Source organism: Sipha flava, unplaced genomic scaffold (genome assembly GCF_003268045.1).
Source record: "Sipha flava isolate LNK unplaced genomic scaffold, YSA_version1 258_pilon_pilon, whole genome shotgun sequence".
NCBI classification, from domain to species: domain Eukaryota; kingdom Metazoa; phylum Arthropoda; class Insecta; order Hemiptera; family Aphididae; genus Sipha; species Sipha flava.
Window position 1 is genome coordinate 614,669 of NW_020272917.1, and position 25,168 is coordinate 639,836.

At 29.3% G+C, this 25,168-nt stretch overlaps 3 protein-coding genes across 3 annotated transcripts; all 3 read right to left on the minus strand.

Annotated features, from left to right (window-relative positions):
* Positions 1 to 1,334: 1,334 nt before the first annotated feature.
* On the minus strand, positions 1,335 to 7,902 carry LOC112684822 (lipid storage droplets surface-binding protein 1). The gene is made up of 7 exons (XM_025556515.1): positions 7,623 to 7,902; positions 7,315 to 7,500; positions 3,898 to 4,069; positions 3,677 to 3,837; positions 2,617 to 2,874; positions 1,861 to 1,962; positions 1,335 to 1,531 (listed from the first exon to the last, which is right to left on the minus strand). Exons 1-7 carry the CDS (start codon positions 7,737 to 7,739, stop codon positions 1,379 to 1,381), a joined length of 1,149 nt encoding a protein of 382 aa, XP_025412300.1. The 5' UTR covers positions 7,740 to 7,902; the 3' UTR covers positions 1,335 to 1,378.
* Positions 7,903 to 17,363: 9,461 nt separating this feature from the next.
* Positions 17,364 to 19,468, minus strand: LOC112684820. Its single transcript, XM_025556514.1, has one exon. It carries the CDS (start codon positions 19,363 to 19,365, stop codon positions 17,497 to 17,499), a length of 1,869 nt encoding a protein of 622 aa, XP_025412299.1. The 5' UTR covers positions 19,366 to 19,468; the 3' UTR covers positions 17,364 to 17,496.
* LOC112684917 lies at positions 19,388 to 21,006 on the minus strand. The gene is made up of 4 exons (XM_025556650.1): positions 20,891 to 21,006; positions 19,548 to 20,025; positions 19,449 to 19,492; positions 19,388 to 19,393 (listed from the first exon to the last, which is right to left on the minus strand). The coding sequence occupies exons 1-4, from the start codon at positions 20,915 to 20,917 to the stop codon at positions 19,388 to 19,390; spliced, it is 555 nt and encodes a 184-aa protein (XP_025412435.1). The 5' UTR covers positions 20,918 to 21,006.
* Between the last annotated feature and the right edge of the window lie 4,162 nt (positions 21,007 to 25,168).

Genomic DNA, 25,168 nt, shown 5'->3' on the forward strand with positions numbered 1-25,168 from the left:
GTAGTTGTTTTTGTTATTATTATCATCGTTATTATAAAAAGAAAACATATACAATATGTGTACACAATTTTATGCAGGTAAAATATTTAATACTTAAATGTCAATAAGTTTTAAATTAAGCCATATCTTATAAAATAAAGTTCCAATTGCACATCAGTATTATCCAAGTTTATTTATTTAGGACATTCGTTATATTTATTCATAACGAATACAGTCAAAAATGCAAAAAAAATCTATGTATTAATAATGAACGATTGGGCATTCCATTACAATCTATTCTATTTCTGAATTATACTGACGGTAAAATAAAATGTGAGCATTTTTAAAAAGTTGTATATGATATATATATATATAATTATATACTAAAAAATCGTAAGCCCCCGTATAATCAAGTAAATTTTAAGTGAGTAAAAAAAAATGGTTGAAGAGTTCCAAATTTAATATTTTCTGTTATGATTATATCACTAACCTAACCACTTTCACCCCTCTTGCGGCACCCATGGTTACAGTATTTCTGATTTTGAAGCACAAATATCTATTATTAAAACATCTTAAAAAAAATTAAACATTACAGTTAATTTTTTCAATTTATTTAGTAAAATATTATTGAAAAATGTTATACTATCAAACTCATTAATTATTTTGTAATATGGTTATAAAATAAAACGAAAATGAGTAAATTGTTAACACTCATATGAATGTATGAATGAATAGTATTTAAATAAAAATAAATAAATGATTATTGCCTGGGAGTATGATTATAATTGTAATGTACGACCGGTTTAGAATTAAAAAATCAATAAAATTGTGATTGATTTATTGATTAATCGGAAATAAATGCACCTAGTTTTACATAATTTATATTATTTCTTCCGCCATGCAATGTAAACATATTTTTTTATGGAGGAATTGCGGAGGAACATATCAGGAAAAAATGGATCGCTAGAAAAAACATACCGCTACACCTGACCTGAAATTCCTTGATGTTTGAACACACAATTTTAATTAGGTTCTTAATTAATACAGCACAATATATATTTGTAAAAATAGTGGTATAATATAATTTATAATATCTGTTATAATATCTATTATCAGTATTACAAATTATAAATGTTCGTGTATAAAACAAAACATTTTTGCAATGAAATTATTTTGGAAATACATTTATTACGTGTTTATTATAATATAGGAAGATAAAATTTATTGTAATTCGTAATGCGTTTCATTGTATAAAAAGAACGAAAAACAAAATAGTATTATGCTTATTCGTAATGATGAATCAGGAGCATATAAAATAAAATATAAATTATAAAATTGACAAAAATATGAATAGGTACTCCTTAAAAGAATATGTATTGGAATTGAAGTGAATTAATTATTAATTACGGGCGATCGTCGTTGAATGGGCTGCCGGAACAGAAGTATTTTTTTTATTTTCGTTACCGTTTTTTGAAACGTTATTTTTACCTCCTTTTTTCACTTCTTTCTTATTGGACTCATTGATGACAAGAGACAAGGAAGATAAATAATTCTGAAATATGTCAAGTTATGTTCGTATTAGGTACAATTAGTTTTAAGTAATAATAATAATAAAAAATGTAATAAATAAATAAATACGTTTGCAAATAATTTACAATATTTAATATTTATTTAATTCCAATATTTAAAATCTATTTATTCTTCTTTTTGGTAAACACTGTTATTCAAGTTCGGGATACCAGGTAAAGATGCAAATACAGTACCGTATACCAAGTACAGATCGGGTACTGATATTGATGCCGAGTACTCGACTACTGGGTAGTTGCCAAGTACCCGGAACAACTCTATTTTGCAACCAGTTGTTTCACTACGATCTCTTACCTGTATGATTTTCCTCAGTTCTTCTATGAATTTCTTGTATCTAGCCAATTGAACGTTGGTAATGTCTACAACCATACCTTTTACATTTTCCAAGTGGGCGTACTGAAAACATTAAATTTAAAAATTATTCTAATATACTCGTGAATATATATTATGCACTTAAAAGTTATAATAGCACGCCGAGTGCTTTAACAATCAATTCATCAGTTGCTAAATTAGAACTTCAAAACTCGATGTTATCATAAAACGCAATTGTACACTATAAATTCCGTACATTATTACATAATTATATCCACTGACAAGTGATTACAGCTGAATTTGACCTTTGGTTAAATACTTTGCCTCTTGGAAAAAATATGTATTAATAGTATATTGCACAGAAAGACGAATCAAATGTCTACTGAATAATCTAATAAAAATATATTTATGAGTCATACTGTGTATGTGTCCTTAAAGTATAAAGGATTCAGGTGACAACAAAAACCTCAACCCCTCTACTGAAACGCCACATAAACGTTTACAATTGGATAGTATAGTTATATTTCTATTAAATCTGAAGACATTTGTTGCTATTGCAAAAATCTGTCTTGAGTTAATTTAGATGTATTCGTTGTTATATGATGACTTTATAAATCAATCGAATAAATAATAATAACAGTCAATATTAATAATAAGTTAATCTCCTACAAGTCCATATTTTATACATGTTTGTAAACGTTCGTTGTGTGAACCGTTTATTACTTTTATATATAATACCTTAATGAATTGATCAGCTAAAACTACGGCCTCGTGAACAGCGTAGGAAAATGCTTGTTTTGCGTGCGTGGGTGTCGTGTATATGTTTTGGACCGCAAAGTTAGTCAAATGCACAAAACGCCTTGCGCCTTCCCTAGATAACATTTCGATGAGTTGTTCTATATTCGCTGGTGGCTTTTGATTTTCGGGTTCGTCCTCGCTCAAATGTTTCCAAATAGCCTTCATTTTCTCCATGAATGCTTTGGGGTCTTTGGCCAACTAAAATTATTTATACTTGATTGGTTTCAGTTTTAAATTGTCTTAGTCACAAAAATCACATAAAAATCAAATATGCGTATTTAATTCTTAGTAATTTCTGTACATTTACAGTATTGTAAGCTCATGAAGTAAATAAATTAACCAACAAGTTAAACAGAATTTAAGACGTTAACTGGATACAGGAATGAGGGGAGAGCGCATATCCAACTGCAAAACCAACTATAAGGTTGAATACGAGACGAAGTAGAAGAAGAACTCTGATTATGGAAAATGTTTTACTAAATTATATTAAATGTAATTGGTTATTTAATATTATATTAAATTATTTTAGATTTATTTTTCCAGTGAATTAAAATAATTCTACTATATACTACAATCGGTCTATTTACGTATTTAATTTAGAAATCGTATCTATACTTGATAGTGTTCATTGCGTGTACATTGTACATACATAGAAGTGTATAGCAAAAATAAAAATAGGTGTTATTTTTCACACTTGATTTTACAGTTAGTGTAAATTGTTAAATAAATGCATGCAATAATATATTATAATTATTCCTACATTAGCCTATTATTTAATTTTCTTTGGATTCTTAATGGATATTATCATTTTACTAAACATAATAATATTGCATCTGTATAAGATTTAATTTTTTGTACTTAACACGTTAATTTTACGTTTTTGTTAATGTATTAGTGTATTATGCTATAATATATATGCAACGCTTCGGAAGAACCTCGTAGTTGACAAACCACTGCAGAGCGTGAATTTAATGCGTTCGCTATACTATACTATACTCACGAGATCTGCGAAGTAAACGAAACATTGAACGGTATCGTATCCTTGTTTTTTTAGCAATTTTGCCTCCGCGATCGTCCTGCGGGTCAAACGTCTTTGCAATTTCCTGGAAAAGTGGTTGACATGCCTAATCGTTTTCACTGTCTGACTAGACGGTTCTACACCTAATAATAGTTTCCGTGATAATTATTGACTAATGTAATTATTATTATCGTTTTTATTACTTGTCTTATCAGGGACATCCTCGCCTGGATCCTTGTCCGGTAAATATTTATCCACGTACTTGTCGGCTACGCTCAAAGCATCATCCAACATGGTAAGCTGCTTAACAGAATCCGCTCGTTTCAGCACCGGTTCGACTTTAGCCTTGACAAAAGTCTTGGTTGTGAAATAGATCTGTGGACAAAAATACGACGAATGTCTTTAAGCCAACGACGGATGTGTTGTATATGAGTTCGAACGGAATGCTAGTACGGTATATATTCTTATTGAAATCGTGCAACTTAATATTTTATTCTTTATTGAATTATAATAATGTTATTATATAACACACCTATCTAACTCGTTATTATTAACTAAAAGTCTATAGTACACATATACCGCAACTATTTACTTGAATAATACAACTTGTTATTGCGGTTTACTATTAATTAGTAGACAGATTAGTAGACATAATTACTTATATCTGTGTTTTTTACAGTTTATACACATATAGGTCTTAATTAAAAGGCAAATCTTTCATCGTCTGGTAGTATATGTTTATGATCTAACGGTTCCGATACACGAATCATAATAACATTATACATACGTGTACTTTTTCATTTAATGTTCTATGAGTATTTTATGTGTAAAAGTAATAATTTTCCAAAAGGCGGTAGGTCACGGTGATGCATCCGCTCTGAACGTGTTGAATTTTCATATAATTTAGAATAATACATTTACGTAATACAGCGTCGCCGATAACAATACAACGGAGCAAAGTTCCAGGGAATTGTGAAATCAATTATTGTGTATTCTGAGAAGAACAAAACTATACAGCTTCTTACCTATTTAAGCTATATAATATATTACCAATAATACATGTTTTTGTATGTACCAACAATGAGACTCATGCTGAATTACTTACAATGATACATTAAATACAGTGGTGGTTTTTAGGGTGGCGAAGGGGACGATCAACCCCCCTTGGATTTTTTTTGTGTCAACGATTATGTTATGTATGTCATATTATTTTCACAATATAATATGTTCAACATTTTTTTGTAATTATTTATTGATTTTTTTTTTTGATATCAGCATGAACTTTGAATTGATAACAATGGAACAATATGCTTTACTTTTAATTAAAATTTCACTAAAATATGCTCAAATTGCTTTAAATTTATAACTTCAGTTATGCATTTATTGTTCATGTTTTTGTTTAGATTATAGCCAAATCAATGGACTTTTTAATATATTTTTATATAACATTATGTACATGGTTAGAGGTAAGTATGATTCAGAGGCTGTTATTTTATAAAGATTCCAATGAAACTAAATATTTAAATTATGAAATAAAAAATGAAAGTCATATGTCAATTAACTATTATAGGACCATAAACAAATTGTATTCTTTATTTGATATATATAATTATGGTAAGTGCCAAAAAAAACCAAAAAATTTAAAATAGCCCCCCCCCCCTTGATATTTTATCAAAACCGCTACTGATTAAATATATAATATAATAGGCGATCTATTTTCAATAATATTTATTGATAAATATGTATTGTAATTTATAGACATATTATGTGTATATTCTATACTATTAAACTACAATTTGGTATTTAAGTATTTTAAGACTTTAACGAGTGTTTGTCTCTGATAGATAAGCGTATTACTTTTACGGTGATTACAAAAATATTTTTGGTAATTATCATGAACGTTGTGGCGATTCTCCTCAAAAGTTTTAAATATAATCACTACAATTTTTATACCAAATTATGTTGCGGCCATGCTACCGCAGTTGACCACTATTAATTTATTATTATTATAAATTATATTTAATAAATATTATTAAAAGTATATTAAAATGCTGGAAATACATTGATTTACTTGGTGGTGGGGGTTTAGCTCTTTCATTTAAAAATCCTTGTTACACTATTGTTGTAATGTGATTAATTTTTGGAATAGATCGCTTTGAGTGGTGTCGCATACAGTGTGTATGATACCTATATTTTGGCTAACAATTGTAATTTTGCTCGTCTTTGTTATAGATTAGTATACGTATATTGGTTTTTTTATCAATTAAAAACACTAGCAATTTGATGAGTCGAAAAGTTTATGTCGGAATTATTATTACGTAACTGTGAGTAGGAAAATCAGCATTAAATGTTTACATATTACACATCATAATAAAATTACAATTAAAGATAATATAATATTATGAAAGTCAATCAATATAATAATACATTGACTTGAATCATTCAGAATAATGGTAGGTAGTTAATAAATACTATTCTCATCTACAGATAGAAAACTCAAAACAGTAAATGTGCGATTCCCGTAACAATTATTTAGGGAGGTCACAAATTCAAATTATTATTATCAAGTATTAATGAGCTAAATTTATGCTTAAAGTTAGATTTTATAATATTGGATTAATGCATGGTAAATAATAATTGCATTATTTAATTATAATACAATATATTCTATTCTATATTAATCTAAACATCTAGGAACTGTCATAAATAATATTCAATCCTAGATTTTCTAGAAATTTAAAAAAAATTATAAGGGTAATAAACTAATAACCCATTAAAATTTGTACCGACATAGATTACAAATATCACAGATAGGTAAAACATTTTTTAAAAAAATGTCATCTCTATCCAAAAGAGATGGTAAAAATTATGATTCCTGAAACTAGCATCAATTTCAACCGTACTTAATTATGTTATATTTTACAGTTTTACAGTTTTAACATTTTAAAAATTAATTAATTTCGTTTTCTGATTTATGTATTAAAAAATAATTTTAAGTATGTTTTTCATATAAATAATCTACTTAGCATATTGAATTATATATATTTTTTTTAATTCAACAAGGATCACATTAAATAAATATAGAGTTCAAAAAATTCACATATATAAGATGTGTGCCATTAACGGTCTATAAACTGATATCGGGTGTAAACATTATCTAGTGATGTATCGCTAAAGCCACCCAGTTGATCTCGGTGGATTATAAAATTCTAGACTCCATAATATACACATTAAATAAAATGTCATCGAAAATTAACTTTTTAATTACTTGACAGAACATAATATCCTCGTGGAGTATAAAAACAAAATGCTTTGATTTATCTATAGTTAAAAATATAAATATAAATTATAAAGATTAGGGTCTTAGTCCTAAGTGCATATGAATTTTGATAGCTACTTTACTAATTCATTGGTATATACTAAATCATATTGAATCAGTATAAAATTGGGGATTGGGGAAATATTAAAATTAAAGAATACGTTTAAATTTACAAAAAATAAAATTTAATAATAATAATTAAAATTTCTTAGTTATAAGTCTTATAAAAAAACAACCGAGTAGTTCCTGAATGTATACGCGTAGACATTAAAACATGTATTGTGTAAATAAAAACACTCACCTCTTCAGGAGTGTAAGTGACCATCGGAATGTTATGTTCAACCACATCCAATGACTTGCACATCAGATCATCAATCCTGTTGATCGGTTCTTCAAATTTTATTACCAATGGGACGGACAAGTCGACAACATTCAATACGGTCTTTTCTGCGTTATCGAGACTGTATTCGATGATTTTGTTTGACGTCTATAACCAAATTACCATTATTTAAATAAAAACTTATACGACTTTTAAAATTAGGATAAATTATAATGACACTATATAATTATTTATTTATGGTGTCGGATCGCGTGGTTTTTCTTACGTACTTTGACTTTAACGTAGACGCACGTCGCTTTATTGACGCCCGATGAGACCACTGGCAATTTCATAATCCTGTGGATGGCCACAAAGTGAGGGAAATCCCGATTTTTTGAAGCTGTCATAACGATATAATCGAATCACGGAAATATATGAGAAAATATGTGCTCAGCACACTCGTAAAAGGGAGTAAACGAAATATTATAATAGGTAAAAATATTTGTATGTTCTTCCTCGATTGAAACCGCGCGACTTAATGAACTGAAGATTTTCAGAAGTCTGTAGTAAGTGCTTTATATTTATACATACACGCATACACAGGTTTACGTACATAAACCATTATGTACAGGTGTGTGGATAGATAATAATATATATTTATACATGCGTAAGCGATGTATGATGCAGTAACAAACGACTAAAAGATTAGTAACCTTTGAAAGGTTATCGACGAACCGAAAGAAACATTATTTGACTACCTATTTATAACGTACGAGTAGTCTGAAAACGTCCAGTAAAAGTTATACGAACACCGTGTACATTGGACCGGTGTCTTAGTAATATAATATATAACGAGAAATGAGAAATAAATGAATTAAAGAGGTTATATGAGTAGCATTTATAAAATTACTAAAATTACAGGCAGACACGTAAGCGTATTTACACGACGAATATTGTCATTAGGTCCAAAAGTCTACAGTCTTTTGGTCGAAAACAATGCACGTGAACCAATCACTGAGCGATTTGTGTCGTTTTAGTTATGTATAGCTAACCTTATTATTAATATTAATAAATAAAAACGGAATGATGCACGATTATTTCAAAATAATAGCTGACTAACAACAATATACGTAACTACCAACCAATAAGATTATCAATGATATTCGTTTGACATAAATAATTTAATGCTGATTAATGATAAAATTACAATGTGTATATAAGCTTTTTGTAATGAAAAATCGTTAAACTATGTCAATAGCATTATTAAAATTAATTAGTTTGATATAGGTGTTTTCCCATATATTTTTTGTTCGTATATGTGCATTTTAAAATAAATTTTAATAACGTTCCACATTTGTTTATTAGTTTGCAAATACTTGTTAGATTTAATTATTTTAAAACGTATTTTAATTTTTGCTTATTGATTATTGGTTAGTTGCAATATCATATTCTAGTTTATAGTATAATATTAGTAATTGGTAGTAGACACATTTTAAACATAAAACTAGTAATGAAAAGTACTTGGATAAGCAGTTATGCAAGTAGATATTATTTTGGAGGGGGGGGGGGGCGATTTATCTCTTTCAAAATGATTGGAGCTTAAATAATATCCAATAAAATGGTAAATACTATAAATCTTAATCCGTGGTTACTACAGTTAAATATTTGAGGAAGGAAAGCGATCAATCCTACCAGGGTTGAATCTAGAAATATGAAATGAGGGAGGGGGATAAATTTGTATTCAAAGAAAGACAAAATATAACATAATTTTAGTAAATACAAATTAGGATAGTATTGATGTAGTATCGATAATGACACTAGTACAGTATAGACATTTAGAGAGAAAAAAAAGACTGAGATGGTTTAAGCATGAGATGAGGTAAGAGAAAACTAAAGCAAATAAGAGTGGTTATGAAAACTCGGTGAGGCCTCGTTTTACGATTAAATTTTGTACTATCCACAACCGTGGTCCAAGTACACCACAGACTTTTAAGATATTTTTTTTGTCAGTGAATTAAACAAATTACGCTTATCTTTTTTACTCATTGGGTATTAAATTGTAATGAATATTACCCAATATAAATATTGTTTAATGGGTAACGTTGTGTACCCGTCACTACCTAACTACGCCGTGTACCCCCGTGTAACCTCTACTACATTACTGCAGACTACTAAACAAGTTTCTGATCCCAAAAAGACAATGTTATAAGACCTATAATAATTTTAGTCAAAATAAATATAATTTATATATAATAATATATATAGCAAATAAGTAATAACACATAAGAAATCGAGTCGTTATCAAATCTAAATTGAGTAAAATTTTTAAAGTATATCCCGAAATATTTTTTATAAATATTATGTAAATTTAATTTTTTAATAATATGCTATTATAAATATTGTGGACTAAATTTTAAATTTGTTAAATATACCATTTTTGTGCACGGAAAAAAATTTTATTTGGAGAACATATAGTATTGCCTCCTTGAGGTGTTCTCTGGAAAACGCTCAATGATACTCAAATATTACAATATTATATAATATAAAATAATCATTGTCAACTTAAACTAGTCTGGACGAAACGAAAGTCTTATTAAAACAAAATTTGAGCAAAATAGGTCACGATTTTTTTTATGCAAAATGAACTACGCTTACGCCTGAAAATTATTATTGAAGGAAAAAGATAAAGGAGAAAACCAAAAAAGAGGTGGTTGCATACGATTCAGAATGATATGAGGGCTGTTGGTGTATGCATAGGGGATGTACACAATCGATAATGGAGGTTAAAAACAAAGATGGCCGACCCCAAATAATTGGGAGAAAGGTGAAGGAGAAGAAGAAGATATTAGTTAAAATAAAATTTAAAATTATAAAATATGAAAAATTATTAAGTTCATAAGTCTTTTGGTCAATCTTTAATTAAAGACATAACTTTTAAGAATATATTATATACTTAAATAAAATATAACACGTTCAAAGAGGGGGGATAAACCCCCTTAGCCCTCTCCCTCTGAGATCCACACCTGCCTCCTACCATCCCTTAATTACATGTTTGGAGACAAGTCGTAAGAATCTAATGAGAAAATTTTATGTTTGAAAATATTAATCGATAAAGTAAAAACTGAAATATTTAGTACCTAGTAATAAAATGGTTATGGTACTATTATTGTATAAATTGAATTTACGATTTTAATTTAAAACTAAATTCATTTGGATCAACACTATGGGTATAACGGGTACAACATCTAATTAAACGGGGTTTTTCATTTAGTTAATGGACTCTGATATTAAAAAAAAAAACCTTCAGTTACTATAATAATTACATAATAATGTCCAATTAATGTTAATTATGTCAAAAATAAAACGTATTCAGGTTATTTAATTTTAATTTTATAACTAACAACACGGGACGAACCCAGTATAAAATGAATTTATACAACAAATAAAAATAATTAGATTCAGCACATGATTCGTACATAGGAGGGTTGAAAAAATTAGATAAAGAGAAATATAAGTATAAGTATATGAAAGTTTTGTACTCTGTAGAGTACATGTCGTTTAAGCGACACCCGGTATTAACAATGTATATTTTTTCATATAGAGAAGAAAATAAAAGAATGGATATAACGGCTAGGTATATCAAATTTTTATTTCACAGCTTATATACTTAATTAAAACGTATTATTCTTAGCTTGGAAGGAATCGTATAAGATAGAAAAAATACAAGATACAATTGATAAATAAGCATACGCAACTAGAGCCCAAATATTGAGAGTGTTGAAATTACGTAGCTCACACTAACTCGTGGGGGCTACGTCCGATCTTACACCCCCTCCCCACAGTACTATATCTCAATTTAATCATTAAATGTACCATAACAACATACATACACTAATATTTTAATTTATAAATATTATACAATATACAATATATTCAATATTCACACTAGTATTATCCTGCGATGACTAGTGGAATATTTTTCAAGTATTTATGACGATGTAATTAACTAATAGTCATAAACAATTCATCTTTCTGATAAAAGCATCAAATAAAAATAACTACATAAAATAAGAAAAACACTAGTTTTTCATATAATTTTTCAATTATTAATTTTTTAACTGGGGGTGTTAAATTAGAGCCTGTGGTGATATAGCATCCCCCCTAGTTGTGTTTATGTAAATAAGTATTTACGTTAATATAACAATATAAGTTTACGATGTAACACGATAAAAAACAATACCTACTCATATACTTCAATGTAATTATATGATATATAACTGATGTGTACCATTATTAATGTGAGGCAACTGAACGACTAATTTGTTGTAGGAATAAAAATGATTCACCATCAGATGAACACATCGATGTTATCTATTTTATTTGTTGGATTTGTAATACGGTCCAAAAATAAAAGCAGAAGGGCAGAATATGTTAACAGATAATTTATAACGTAAAGTAACTTAATTACATGATTTAACATCAATTAAATTGTTATTGAATTTAATATATCTTTTTAAAATATAATAAAAAATAATACCATCAGTTATACAAAATGTATGTAGTGTTAAAACGTATATTATTATTCGCTATATTTTCTCGTTGTTATATAGGTCATATAAACACATTTTTATTCATATCTAAGCATAATCTATCCCCTTGCAAAAATGCATTTGTTTTTGAGGTAATAAAAATAATCAAAAATGCACAATGACATGATGACGATCATAATATTTAAAAGAAGGTGGGTCCAATTTAATGAAAATTAATGACATCGTAATTTTGTTTTAAAATCATTACATTTTAATTTTGCTATTCATTTGTATGATTTAAAAAGGATTCTGTGTTTCTTTTTCGATTCCAAAATTAACATAATCGGTAGGTACATAAACTGCAGATTGAGACAAAACATATACCTAAAAATATTTTTCAACCCAATTGAATTACCCAACTACACAAAACTAAATATGTTTAATCACTATACATTTATTATAATTGATTAGTAATCATATTTTTTTGCATAGGTATGTACTTGTTTGCTATAGTCCCACTTTTAACGTTAATTTACTAATCACTATTTTGGTGTTTCCCTCATTGTCCCTACAATGTATGTTACCACTTTATCGTAGTAGGTGTTTTATTTTAAACATAGAAAATTGACATTTTACTCCATATTAGGCCTGATGCACATCAGGCCCATGCGCAGCAATCTTCCAATGTGGGTGGAGGGCGAAATAATATATTTTATGTTAATTTATGAAATCAATAAAAAAATATACGTTTGAATATCCATGATCAAAAATATCAAGATCGAATATCAATAAATGTCAACAAATTTGTTTTGTCACAACTTTACCAAGAAACCAAGAAAATTGGATTTATTGTTTATGTAAAATTATAGTTCATACCAATTTAAAATATTTAAAAAATAAAAAATTAGAGTCAGTTTTTTAGAACGATAAATTAATATTGAAAAATTGTACTTTTTTTACTTGCCATTAAATAGTAGACTAACATATGTAAACTATATAATATATTTCCAAATTTTCAATTTCTTAGTTTTACTACTTACATATTCTCGAAACCCACTCTACGTCATTGAAATATAGGATATATTGATATTATCGAAAAAATCGACACATTAAACTATAACTAATTGGAAATATTAACAATACAATGTCGATAATTTGTGGATAACAATTTTGCATTTAAAATTTAATTGGATATGGCACACAATCGAATCAGCTTGTGCAGTTTGTTCAGATTTCAATCTGTTCACGATATTCACCGTTGTTGTGTGCGTTCATTTATTTTTATTATTTTTCTAACATGTCTAGTGAAATGCGTGTAAAAAAAAAATGGTAGAGCATTTTTGGTTTTCTTTCCATAAAAAACTCGTGATATAGAGCGCTGGAAATGTACAATGCATGTTTGTAAGACTTATTTTAAACGAAACAGTATTGGCGAAATATATGATGAACATCTGGAACATAACCACTCATATTTAGATGACAATGTTATAAGGAGGGAGATAAGTAATAGTTTAAAGCGTTAAGCTCAAGAAATGTTGCACAAAAAGCCAGCGAAATTTTTTCGAAGTCAACTTGAACCGAATGATTTAAATGTGTTGACGACACAAGATATCAACGTTATTCGTACTCGTAAATCTGTATATTATGTTCGTTCAAAATCGCTACCAAAATTAACTAAATCGAAGAAGCTTAAGATAATTTACACAAAATAGATATTAAAACTTTGGCGGTTGAGAATTTTTTATTTTTCAATTATAAAGCGTCAAATATTCTTATCATTACATATAACACCGACTTGAATATTATTAAGGAAAACCGATGTATTTATAATGATGACACATTCAATTATTGTCCAACATTTTTTTATCAGATGTTCACTATTCATGTTTTACATAACGCATATTATCTTCCCCTTATTTATTGTTTTTTACTAGATAAAATTTCTGTAAACTACGGAAAATCTTTTTCAGCGTTGTGTGATCACTTAAATCCAGAAGTTGTTTTCGTAGATTTTGAAGAACACATTATAGTCTGCATTACAAATACGTGGCCATCGGTAAATATTAAGGGGTGTAGATTCCATTTGGATCAAAGTTGGTGGCGGCTGATTCATTCAAGCGGATTGCTTCAGAATTTAAGGACAAAGATTCTGGAATCGGAAGAACGCTAAAACATTTAAACCAAAGGCCTTCCTTACCTACCACCGTTAGAAGTCTTGGATTGTTTCACAGATAATTTAATGGCTATCAAACCAAAATACGATAAAGTAAATAAAGTTTTCGACTATATTTTTGAAAATGTTATATTGTCAGATAGTCGTTTCTTTCCTGAAATGTGGCCGCGAGTTGCTGCACAGAACCGCAGCGTCACCGTGCGTTCGTATAGCCAAACCAGTTGTAACATAAATCGCAAACGCAATACCGCAGAGCCACCGCGTGTTTATAAACCGCACGTGTGCATCAGGCCGTAGACGCTAGTTAGTTACCCACGAATATTGCAAAATACGAAACATTTGTAATAATTATTTTTTAACTACTATGGAGTTTGGTTGATTCCCACACGAAACATAGTAGTAGGTAAGCAGTTTCAAAGTAAGTTCTGACACGAACAAAAATATACTGGTACGTTAGTTCCGACGGGAAAAATAATATAAAATTAGACAATAAAAAATATAAAATTAATAAAATAATTATAACATAATGAATTTCTATTCTTGCATAGAAATACTATATAAATTATTTCCCTATGAGGTGCTGAAAATATAGTGGTACCTACTTCTAATGTATGAAATCGAATTGCAGTTGGATTAAAAAAAAAACAATGGTTAAACTACACTAAGATTAAAAAAACATTTATAAAAATATTCTCATTTTTATTTAGTGATCATTTTTTGCACCATATAAAATTACATTGTAAAAGACATATACTCGTAGTATAATAATCAAAACGAAAATTATTAAATTCTAGACTACACCTATTGCGTCCACTACTCAAATCTAATCTTCCACTAAAAAATAAACTATTAATATATAAATCTATGATACATCCCGTTTGGGCGTATGGTGCTCAAATCTGGGATTGCGCCAAGCCAACCCAAATAAAAAGTATCCAATCATTCCAATCAATTTGCCTACGCCAAATAACTTCTGCTCCTTGGTTCGTCAGCAACCACTCTCTTCATAAAGATCTAAATATTGAGACAGTCGAAAACCTAATCATAGCACACTACAAACAATTCCATTCCAGATTATCCCTCCATTCCAACCCACTCATTTCAAATCAGTACTATTTTATGCTTCCGAACGACCCTCCACTTCGTCTCAAAATATGCTGGTGTCGTGATCTCCTGATCTAGGCACTTAACCCAAATATACTAACAAAAGGGTCCTATAACTGGATGGCTTCCCTAATCACGTGATCATGTTTGTTTTATGTTGTCTTATAAATTTCCTTATTGTGCAAAAGACGCACAGATTGTAAATGTTATATTTTCTTAATAAAAAAAAAAAAAAAAAACTACAAAAAAAAGTAAAATAATAATACTTTAATTTACATTCATTTTTTATGATCACAATTTTATCTAAGATACAAAACATTTAATGAATTTTAATTTAAACGATTAGCTATTAAAAATACAGTAACATTAAGTATATTATAAAATATATGATATACATACGTCACATTTTTTACTTAAGTGCAATGGTAATCAACCATTACCTGTATTTAACCCGAATGTAATTCAATTACCTACTTCATTTTAGGCATGAAGAGTATTGATTATTTCAAAAATCTTAATTAATTTAAATTTCAATAGATTTAACAAAATTTAATCTTGGCAGGTTACATACATTTATATACTTAAACCCGGCAACGACGGGTAATTCAGCTACGTAAATACGTATCAACTACGTATACTAAATAATAATATTAATCTATTAACAGTGGTGTATTTTCAAATTTTTTGTGGCGGGGATCTAAATATTAAGTACCTATAAGTTTATAATATAAAAAAAACACATACGAGTTATAATGTAAATATGTAATAACTATATTATTTATATTAAATTATGTATATTTCACTACTATTATGATTTATTAATACAAATTAATAGTCGGCGTACCTACTAATATAATCATATAATAATTATTATTATGTTACGTCGTTATCGTCGTCGGATTCGTTTTCGTCGTAATTGTCGTCGTCGGATGGCGACGACGCGACAAAAATAACCAAAAGTTAAACCAAAGTAAAAACCCATAATATAAAATTAATATTCTCTTTCTCGGTACCTACGTACCAAGTTTTTTGACTTTTTAAATTTTTTTCTGGGGGGGGTCGAGACCCGGGAACCCTCCCCGTAAATACGCCACTGTCTATTAATATAATATATTTAGAATAATTAAAGTTATAAAAATGTTTCAAACAAATTAATATATATATATAAATAAGAACATAAAAATGTAATATAATATATCTAATATATCTCAACATATTAGTAAAACAATCAAGAACAAAATTAAATTAATAATAAAATATCAGATTACAGGTTAAAAAAATAATATAGTACATATGGTTATGTATATACACAAAACATAAGACATAGGTACTTATTAATTTGTTTTTGTATTTAATATATATTTATAGTTGTGAGACAATCAATTATATATAATTATTAATAATTAACTAGAAGTAATAAGTGAAAAATTATTATTTCTAGATTTTGATACTGCAACTCATGTCAAAAGAGTTGGCTTGATCCGAAGTTGTATATTTCAACGTACCAATGATGAATGCCTATCCATCCTATTAATCCATTTATCAAGACCTTTTATCATTTTTGTATATACATAGGCTTAAAAACGTTTTCCAATGGTTAACGTACAACGTAACTAGGTGAATATCAAACAACTAATTTTGATTGTATAACACATCTATCATTCTAATTTCGTGACTACAGCACAGGTAATATAATAATAAAATATATGTGTTACCTATACGTCTAATTTTTATCCTTACTTTATTATCAATCAAAATAATCTATAAATGATAAAAATAACAGTAAAAATAATTATATTTAAACTACTAAGTAAATCTGTAATAAAGATTAACAAACAAGTTATGGTTCACATTTTTTTGTTTATCATCCCGATAATACGTGTCTTATTTAATTATATTTTATTAATCCAAGTAACACAAACTAAATTGTCATAATCTCTCGAACATAATTTTAAAATTACTACAAAAAACAATACACTAATTGTTCAACAAATGTTTTATTTGAAATATATTATCTAAATAACATAATTAACAAAGTAAAATAAATTATAAAACATAAAATTACAAAAATTATTGAAATCAAATAACATTATAATATAACAATTAAAATAAAAGGTACATATTTATTACAACCAAATGAATAGTATAGAAATTCTGTATGAATCTCAATATACTAGAAATGTTGATAATAATAATAATAACAATAGTAATAATAATAACTATCCTTTAAGTAATAACACCCTTATAATACCACCAGTATATAATTGTATAATATTTTGACTCATATAAATATTACGCATTAGATCGAAACCACCGTAAAATGTTAGTGAGTGCATTTAAAGGCTCTGTGTATTCGTTCTAATCAAAACCTAATTCTGCGTCAACCATCGCTTCTTCCGAAGTCTTGGTTACCATGTATTTCGGTAACCATGTTCTTAACGTTGGATCATACATCGGTATAGTTTCCTCGCTGTACGCCCCTTCCGGTCCGTATGGATCTACGTCCGGCAAGTCGTGTCTCGATACTTGCTGGCTACTCGGATCTTCAGCATAATCATAGTCCTCCACACTCTGCGCCTCCGTTTGGTCATCTTCTTCTATGGACTCTGCAAGTTCTTCGGTGACGGGTTTTTTGTGAAGCCTGTAGTTTCTATTTCTGTACTGCGGCCGATTGTGAGACTGCTGTGCCGTAGGCTCATAATCAGAACTGTACAGTGGAGCATATACGTGCGTTAAGGATGACGAGGCAGGTGACTGCTGATTATTACTCAGAGTAGATACTCCCAATCCTGTAGTGTTTTCCGCCTCTGGGCTTGTGTTGAATTTCTTGGTTTCGTGGTAGGATTGTTGCCGTTCTTTTGGCTTACTATCTGTAATGTACATACATTCTTCCGTTTCCGATCCCTTGTCGTCTTTGCATTTATAACACGTCATTTTGTCTTTAAGAGATTTTTTACAATTTGACCTATCTTTGTTGCGAAATTCGCCCAACATCTTGTTTACTGGGCTTTCTTCTTCAACCGAATCGAAATTTATCGATAAATCTTTTTCACCGAGCAATGAAGATTTGGTTTTTTTAAAACCAATTTGCCCATTGTCTAAGAATCCAAAGTCTCCGTCTTTAGACGAAAACTTGGTGGCTATACTACTCTTACGGTTTGAGCCTAATTCCGGGAACAGCTTTTTGAAATAGTCATCGTAGGTTCGATCTCTATCTAGTTGTCTTTTATACCGAGGACTACCGTACACGTTGTGCGTTGAATAATCATATGCATTATTATTAGGATCTTCTTCATATTCACATTGTTCGTACTGCCTGTTAGACAGATTGTCTTGGCACACGTGACATATATTTCCCTTTTTCCTAACTTTCCGACAAGTTGACGATTTTGTTGGTAATGGTGGTATTTTATATTCTTCACTTAAATTTTCAGCTGTTTCGTAATTTTCCGGATCTTCACTATCATAATCAGTTACTGCATCAGCATTATGAACATACTCTGGATCCTCTTCAGATTCTTGAGCATTAATATTTTCGTATTCATAATCTTCTACTTCTTCACCACTTTCTGGTTTTTTTCGCTTCCTGTTCACAATTCTTCTTTTGAATCTGTTTATTTTAAAACTACTCATTACATCTGGTTCTGGTTCTTTTTCGTATTCTTCACTTAAAGGATCTGATTTATACGAACATTTTTCATATGAACCACCTGATACTAAATCTTTACACACCATACACGACATTTTTCTTCCTATAATATCATGATCCTCAATATCATTTGGTGTCATAGATTTACTCCTTTTCTGACACACTTGTCGCTTTTTAGTAGGAAACCGTCTCGATTGCAAAGGTCTAGGTTCATCTTCTTCAAAGTCTTCGTCTGAAATACTTGTAGGTCTATTATCGTAATTATTATATGCTAATCGCTTATTTTCTCCTTTTACCCTTAATGGCCGCCTGTTACTTCCATGAACTCTAAGTGGTTTAATATCATCATTGAATAATTTTGAAGGTCTTTTGTTTTCAGCTAATATATTAGAGTATGGATCATTAGAAAATTGCCTTGATGGTTTTTTTCTATACGCTGAGCGTGATGTATAAGGCTTCTGATAATTATTAGAAACTACTGGTACTCGATTAGATCCATATCCAGTAACTTTTTTTGTTAAAGGTGGTCTATTTCTAAACTGATCCTCTGATATATCTGATACATATTTATTATGCATAGGTATCCAACCGTTCTGAGGCTCATAACTATCGTAATCAAGTTCAAAGGGTTGATGTCCTCGGAGTCGCCCATAATTTCTACTTCCACCACCGCCATTTCCACCACCACCTCCTCCATTACCACCACTACCACCACCACCACCACCACCACCACCATCACCACCACCACCACCACCACCACCACCACCACCACCACCACCACCTCCATCACCTCCATCATCTCCGCCATCATCACCATCACCACCATCGCTTCCATCATCTTGATGTTCTGGAAAATCAAAAGGATAATTTGCGTAATGTGAAGGTTGTGGTGATATGAAGTTTGAAGGTCTTAATGGTTCATAGTTGAGCAAAAAAGTGGGTTGTACTGATTGCTTTTGAGGCAAATTAAACTTATCGTTATCAGCTTGGTCAAAGTTAAAATTTAAACCAGATATTTCTTCATCAATGTTTCCTTGTAATTGAGAAAATTCAGCAGTCGGTTGATTCGGATGTATATATGATCCAAAATATCCATTTTCGGCTATTTTTGAATCTATGGACGTTTGAATAGTCTTGAATGTATCTTCAGGATTATAATCATTATTAAATTTTGACGATTTGATCGGGGAAATTGTGTTCAATGTAAGGAAGATTCCGATAGTGGCCGCTTGAAACATCTATAGAAAAACAATTTACTATGAGTAAATAAAATAAATTGTATTAATACATTTACAAGTACAATAACATATTTAAATAACTGCTTATATTTTTTATTTAATTGTATACCCTATAGTATTCGGTATTCAATCGACCATTAAAAGTATTAAAAGAGGTCAATGAATTACACGCTTCATCAGTTCTCTATCGTAATAAAACGTAAGATTTTTTTTATATAATTGTGTAACATGCATAATACGTGTAAATATTAAATACGCATAAATCCACCTTCTAAAACAATCATTCATCGGAACATTTAAAACCTATTTATGCATACAAACATACACAAATATATATATTAACTCAAAGAAAATTTGTGCTAGGAATTATTTACGGATATTGAAGGTCATGTATGCAAAAAAAAAAAACCAATGAATCGATGACATTAAATCATAGGTTATGAATCATACAAATAATTAAATTCCCTATCAACTATAAATATAAGTATTATAAAGATGCACACACTAACTTTAATAATTCACTATTGATATTACATTTTTAGTGTATTTTAGAGAGTTGACTATATACTTTTAAATTAATTTTCGTATAGTTATACTAATTTTTAGTTGATTAATTTATCAATAATTTTCATCAACACTTAAGATATACTTTACTTCTTTATGAATGTACAACAAAGTTATGAAAAAATGATAGAACTAGATTTTTTTTTAATCACTTATAGAATATAATTTATAAAATAAGTGAAAAGTTTGTTATACACATGACATGGACTTACCCTTACTTTTATGTTTGCTAGTTATTATTTGATAAAGAAATAATTAATAAATATTATGTAAATCATTGACACAAAATCAACTCAATTACCTGACATGTGACGTGTACAACGTTCATGGCGCTCAGGACATACAGCTCGGTGATATGTTAAGAGACATAAAGATAAGTGCGCGTTCACTTCGTTCGCAGAAATCACATTAACATCTATCATAGTGAACGAACGGCGTTAGGGTGTTTTGCGAATCACATAGAAGCGCCTCCCACTCAGCTCTTGTTAAACACGTTTTGTTCGTTGTTTCGGATCCAACAGACCACGTCCAATTGGCACCGTGAAAATCATACCGTTTGATTTTTTTTATCAGATGAAGTATAAGCGAAATTAACGAGGAAAACGTAATAATATAAAAAAAATAAATAAATAAATAAATAAATAAAAAATAAAGCCAAAAAACCAACTGTATAGCTGTGATATTCAAATACACATATAGTGCTTTAGTTACATGATAAGAAATTTGTTCAGAGGAAGTATTTGGTATATTGTTGACTTGCTAAGACTACATAGATCATTATAGAAAATTAAAATTGTTTTATTAAAATGAATTTATCTTAAATTATGTAAATAATTATTGAACACATCATTAGCATAGATAAAAAGTGAGGATCGAGGATCCGAATTCACACAAAAATAAATGTATGTATGTTTATAACATATAGCATAATTTTATTTAAATCCTTTTTTTCAAGCGCCATCAAATTTGCTATATATTTTTGTTATGGAATATCTATACATACTCGTATGCCATTGAGTATATAGATCAAATCTAAATTAGGAGTAAGCTATTAATATCAAATTAATATGCCAAGATATAAATCGAACATTTAAAAAAACACATTTTTACGTATATATGCTATAGTTAGTAATGAATGCTCAAATTTAAATTTCTAAAAATACAAGAAAGAATCAACGAATAACCAAAATTTAAATTGATATCACTTTTAAAAATAATTATTAGGAGGGTGACAGCTTATTTTGTTGTCTTTATTTATCCATCCTACAATATAGCAAATGCACGCTACTTTTTTTAGTGCTATGTAGGTCGTTGAGGTCATTTGCAAATTGTAACCAAGTCTCTCCGTATATTCCCATTAATCGTATCTTCTAATTACTTTTATTCATCCTTTCTTCACTCTGTCCAACCATCGCTGTCGAGGTCTTCCCCTTGATCGCTTTTTTGTTGGGATTCGGTTCAGTATATTTTGTATTTTACTTTCACCAACCCAACAAACACGACCAGCCCACTCTAATCGTTTTGCTCTTAGGAATAATGTAATATTTGGTTTGTAATACAACCTTTATGGTTCATCGTTCTTCCATCTATCTACTGCCCATTTTAGTTTCGAAAAGATCCTTGAATTTTCTTTAAAATTTTTCTTTCGAAGATAAATAGTTTCTCCTTAGTCCCCTGTGTAGTGAACTATGTATCGTATTCGTGTATTACTATCGGTGTCAAATAGGATGTATAAAGTTTTTCTTTTATGCCTTTGGACAATATTTTGGAGCTGATTATCTTGTTCATGGCAAAATAGCTTTTGCTTGCATTACTTATTCTTAATTGGATTTCCTTATACATGTTATTTTTTGTATTTATGTTGACTCTCAGGTGCCTAAACTCATCCACCTGCTAGAAGGTGTAGATACCTACTTTAAATACTGATTTTTTTACTATATGTCAAGTCAGTACTAGATATTTAGTTTTAGTTTTATTGATAGTGAGGTTAATTTTATGACTAGACTTGATTAGTTCATCAATGACCTTTTCATAGTCTTCAGTATCTTTTAATATTACGATGTTATCTATGTATGCAACCAATGGATTTTTTCTATTTAGCTTCATTTCGTATTTCACTGTTACACCTCTGATTACTTTTTTAGCATCAGATTAAATAGTATAGTAGACATTACATCACTATGTTTTAGTCTAGATTGAATCTCAAATGATGGAAACAACTCACCTTGGTACCGAACGTATTAAGAAATTTAAAGAGAAGAATATTTTTGGGAGCATACATAATATATCATTTTTGTAAAATATTGACTAGCAAAAAAGTTGAGACTATTTGAATTAGTAGTTTGATTCATATAATCTAATTAAAATTTGGTGTCTAGCATTGTAAATTATAGTATTTAGTTTCAAAATGAAAATAACGCGTAGCCATGTAAGTAGATCGACCATAATCAGATTGTTTCAAATGTTCTCACTTTAGTAATATTTATAGCATTATAAATGAACTTTTATTTAAACTCATATTTTCTATATAATTAAAATAGAAATTTTAGTTCATATTCTTTTTCTATTGAAAATATTTTATTAAACATGTATTACTACTATAGATTCAAAAATGTGTATTGTATATTTTCAATCATAATTAATTTAAAATCGTAAATGTCGATCAAACATTTTAAAACTTGAATGGGTTTAATTAATAAAAAGTTAAATAATTTTAAAATTAATTAATAAATAATGTATATAAATTTAAAAATGTACCAAAAACTTGTAATTATAAATTATATTTATATGGGATAAAACAGTTATAACATACAATTATGTATTATTACTATACTTGTATATATTTTATAGTAAATTTAATTGGATATATTCAATTATTTTTATTAGTCTTTACCTAATTTTTTTGTGACGAAATCGATAAACTGATAAAAACATTAAAACTGAATGTATAAAATACAGAAGTATTTTTGGGAGTGATTAAAAAAGCAAACTACAATACATAAATATTGTAATAATTCTTAAAAAAACAAAACATATTATGGAAGTAAAATAAATTGTAGAATTGATAGAAACGCGTAATAATAATTTAATAATATGTTTTAATCTGTTGTAGTTATTCAGTTATTTCAACATTGGGAATTAATTATTATATTAATCACGAGCCTCTGATAATCAAAAAACAATAAAACTGCATAAAAAAATTAATAACCAATATTATTATCAAGTGACTTATTTGGACGAAATTAATTTTAACTATCCAGAAAACTACCGTAAACTCTTAAATGGTTATAGATTTGTCAAAGTTAGGACTTTTACACTTGTTGGATATATTTTAGAATAAATTTGGTTTAAATTAAATTAAAAATTTGGATTATATAAAATGGACTGTTTGTAATTGTACTTGGTGGTACATCCTAGGCTATGGTTTACCGAGTTCTATCGAAATAAAAATTTGTAATTTGGACAACGTCTAGATCAGTGAGGAAGTCTGGGATAATTTGGTTTAGTACACTTATACAGTCGTCTAGGAAACCTGCCTGGACACATTTCGTAGTAAACGCATTAGCTGAGTTGTGCTCAGCGGTCGTTTTCCTCTCGCGACACGCCAAATGTGTGTACACTTGCTAAATTTAAGTAAATAGTTATCTCACGTGTAACGAATCGAGGGTTTTAGCGAACTCTTGATGTTAAGACGAGCCCTTGGATTTTAAACAACCGCGTATAAAGTATTTTCATAATTAACACGCGTGATTTACACAGTGCGCGTCCAAGGCTTCCAACAGCGGGTAGCGTACAGCAATTTTTCTTTATAGATACAGCGTAAACGGTGTGATGAATGTCGTAATGGCACGACGCTCGAGCAGCGTATTTCATTCGAGTCTGCATTCTGCACCGTGTACACCAAGACGTATTTGAGTGTTCTGGATAGGTTTGTTGCGTCTGAAGCATGTTCGACGGCACGCGGAATGGGTTATTCGACGGGAAGATGGGCACAAAATCTCCATTACGATACACACGTAGTACACATGTGTATGTTTAGGTGTTCAAGCGAATTTTTTAATGCTAATATAATATTTATAAACGTAAATCACGAGCAGTAATAACTAGTATTGAACACATTGGTTTTGGGGAGTTAAGAACGTGTAGCGACACAACCGTAGTGCAATACCAATAATTTAACCGCTAACTGGTGTACACTATGTACAAAGATGTAAACGCAACTTAATAATAATAAAAATGTATAATATATATATATATATACCTTTAGTGTAAAACTCGGGACGATACCGCAGAGTTGCGCGCTTGATTTTTTGCGTTTTTTTTCTCTCGCCGTTTCTTTTTTCGACACTTATATATTATATTTTAAAATAAAATAATATAATAAGAACTAGGTTAACTTAACGGACGGCGACGTCGTCCGTTGCGCAACAGTAAATAACCGATCTGTAGCCTCTCTTCCTGGCCGCGACAGCGGTAACCAAACCTACCGTGCGGACACGGTTTTTTCCTTTTTCTCTCTTCATGTACCGGGTTACCGCGATTCGGATATACCTATGCCGGTGCCAGTGTTAACCAAACC

Coding starts and splice junctions, on each gene's coding strand:
- LOC112684822 (XM_025556515.1), bottom strand. CDS start 7,739: ATGACAGCTTCAAAAAATCGGGATTTCCCTCACTTTGTGGCCATCCAC. Junction 7,501..7,622: donor GCGTCTACGTTAAAGTCAAA/GTACGTAAGAAA, acceptor ATTTGGTTATAG/ACGTCAAACAAAATCATCGA. Junction 3,838..3,897: donor GGATGTCCCTGATAAGACAA/GTAATAAAAACG, acceptor AACTATTATTAG/GTGTAGAACCGTCTAGTCAG.
- LOC112684820 (XM_025556514.1), bottom strand. CDS start 19,365: ATGCATAATAAATATGTATCAGATATATCAGAGGATCAGTTTAGAAAT.
- LOC112684917 (XM_025556650.1), bottom strand. CDS start 20,917: ATGAACGTTGTACACGTCACATGTCAG. Junction 20,026..20,890: donor TTGTACACGTCACATGTCAG/GTAATTGAGTTG, acceptor GTTTTTCTATAG/ATGTTTCAAGCGGCCACTAT. Junction 19,493..19,547: donor TGGTGGTGGTGGTGGTGGTG/GTGGTGGTGGTG, acceptor TGGTGGTGGTAG/TGGTGGTAATGGAGGAGGTG.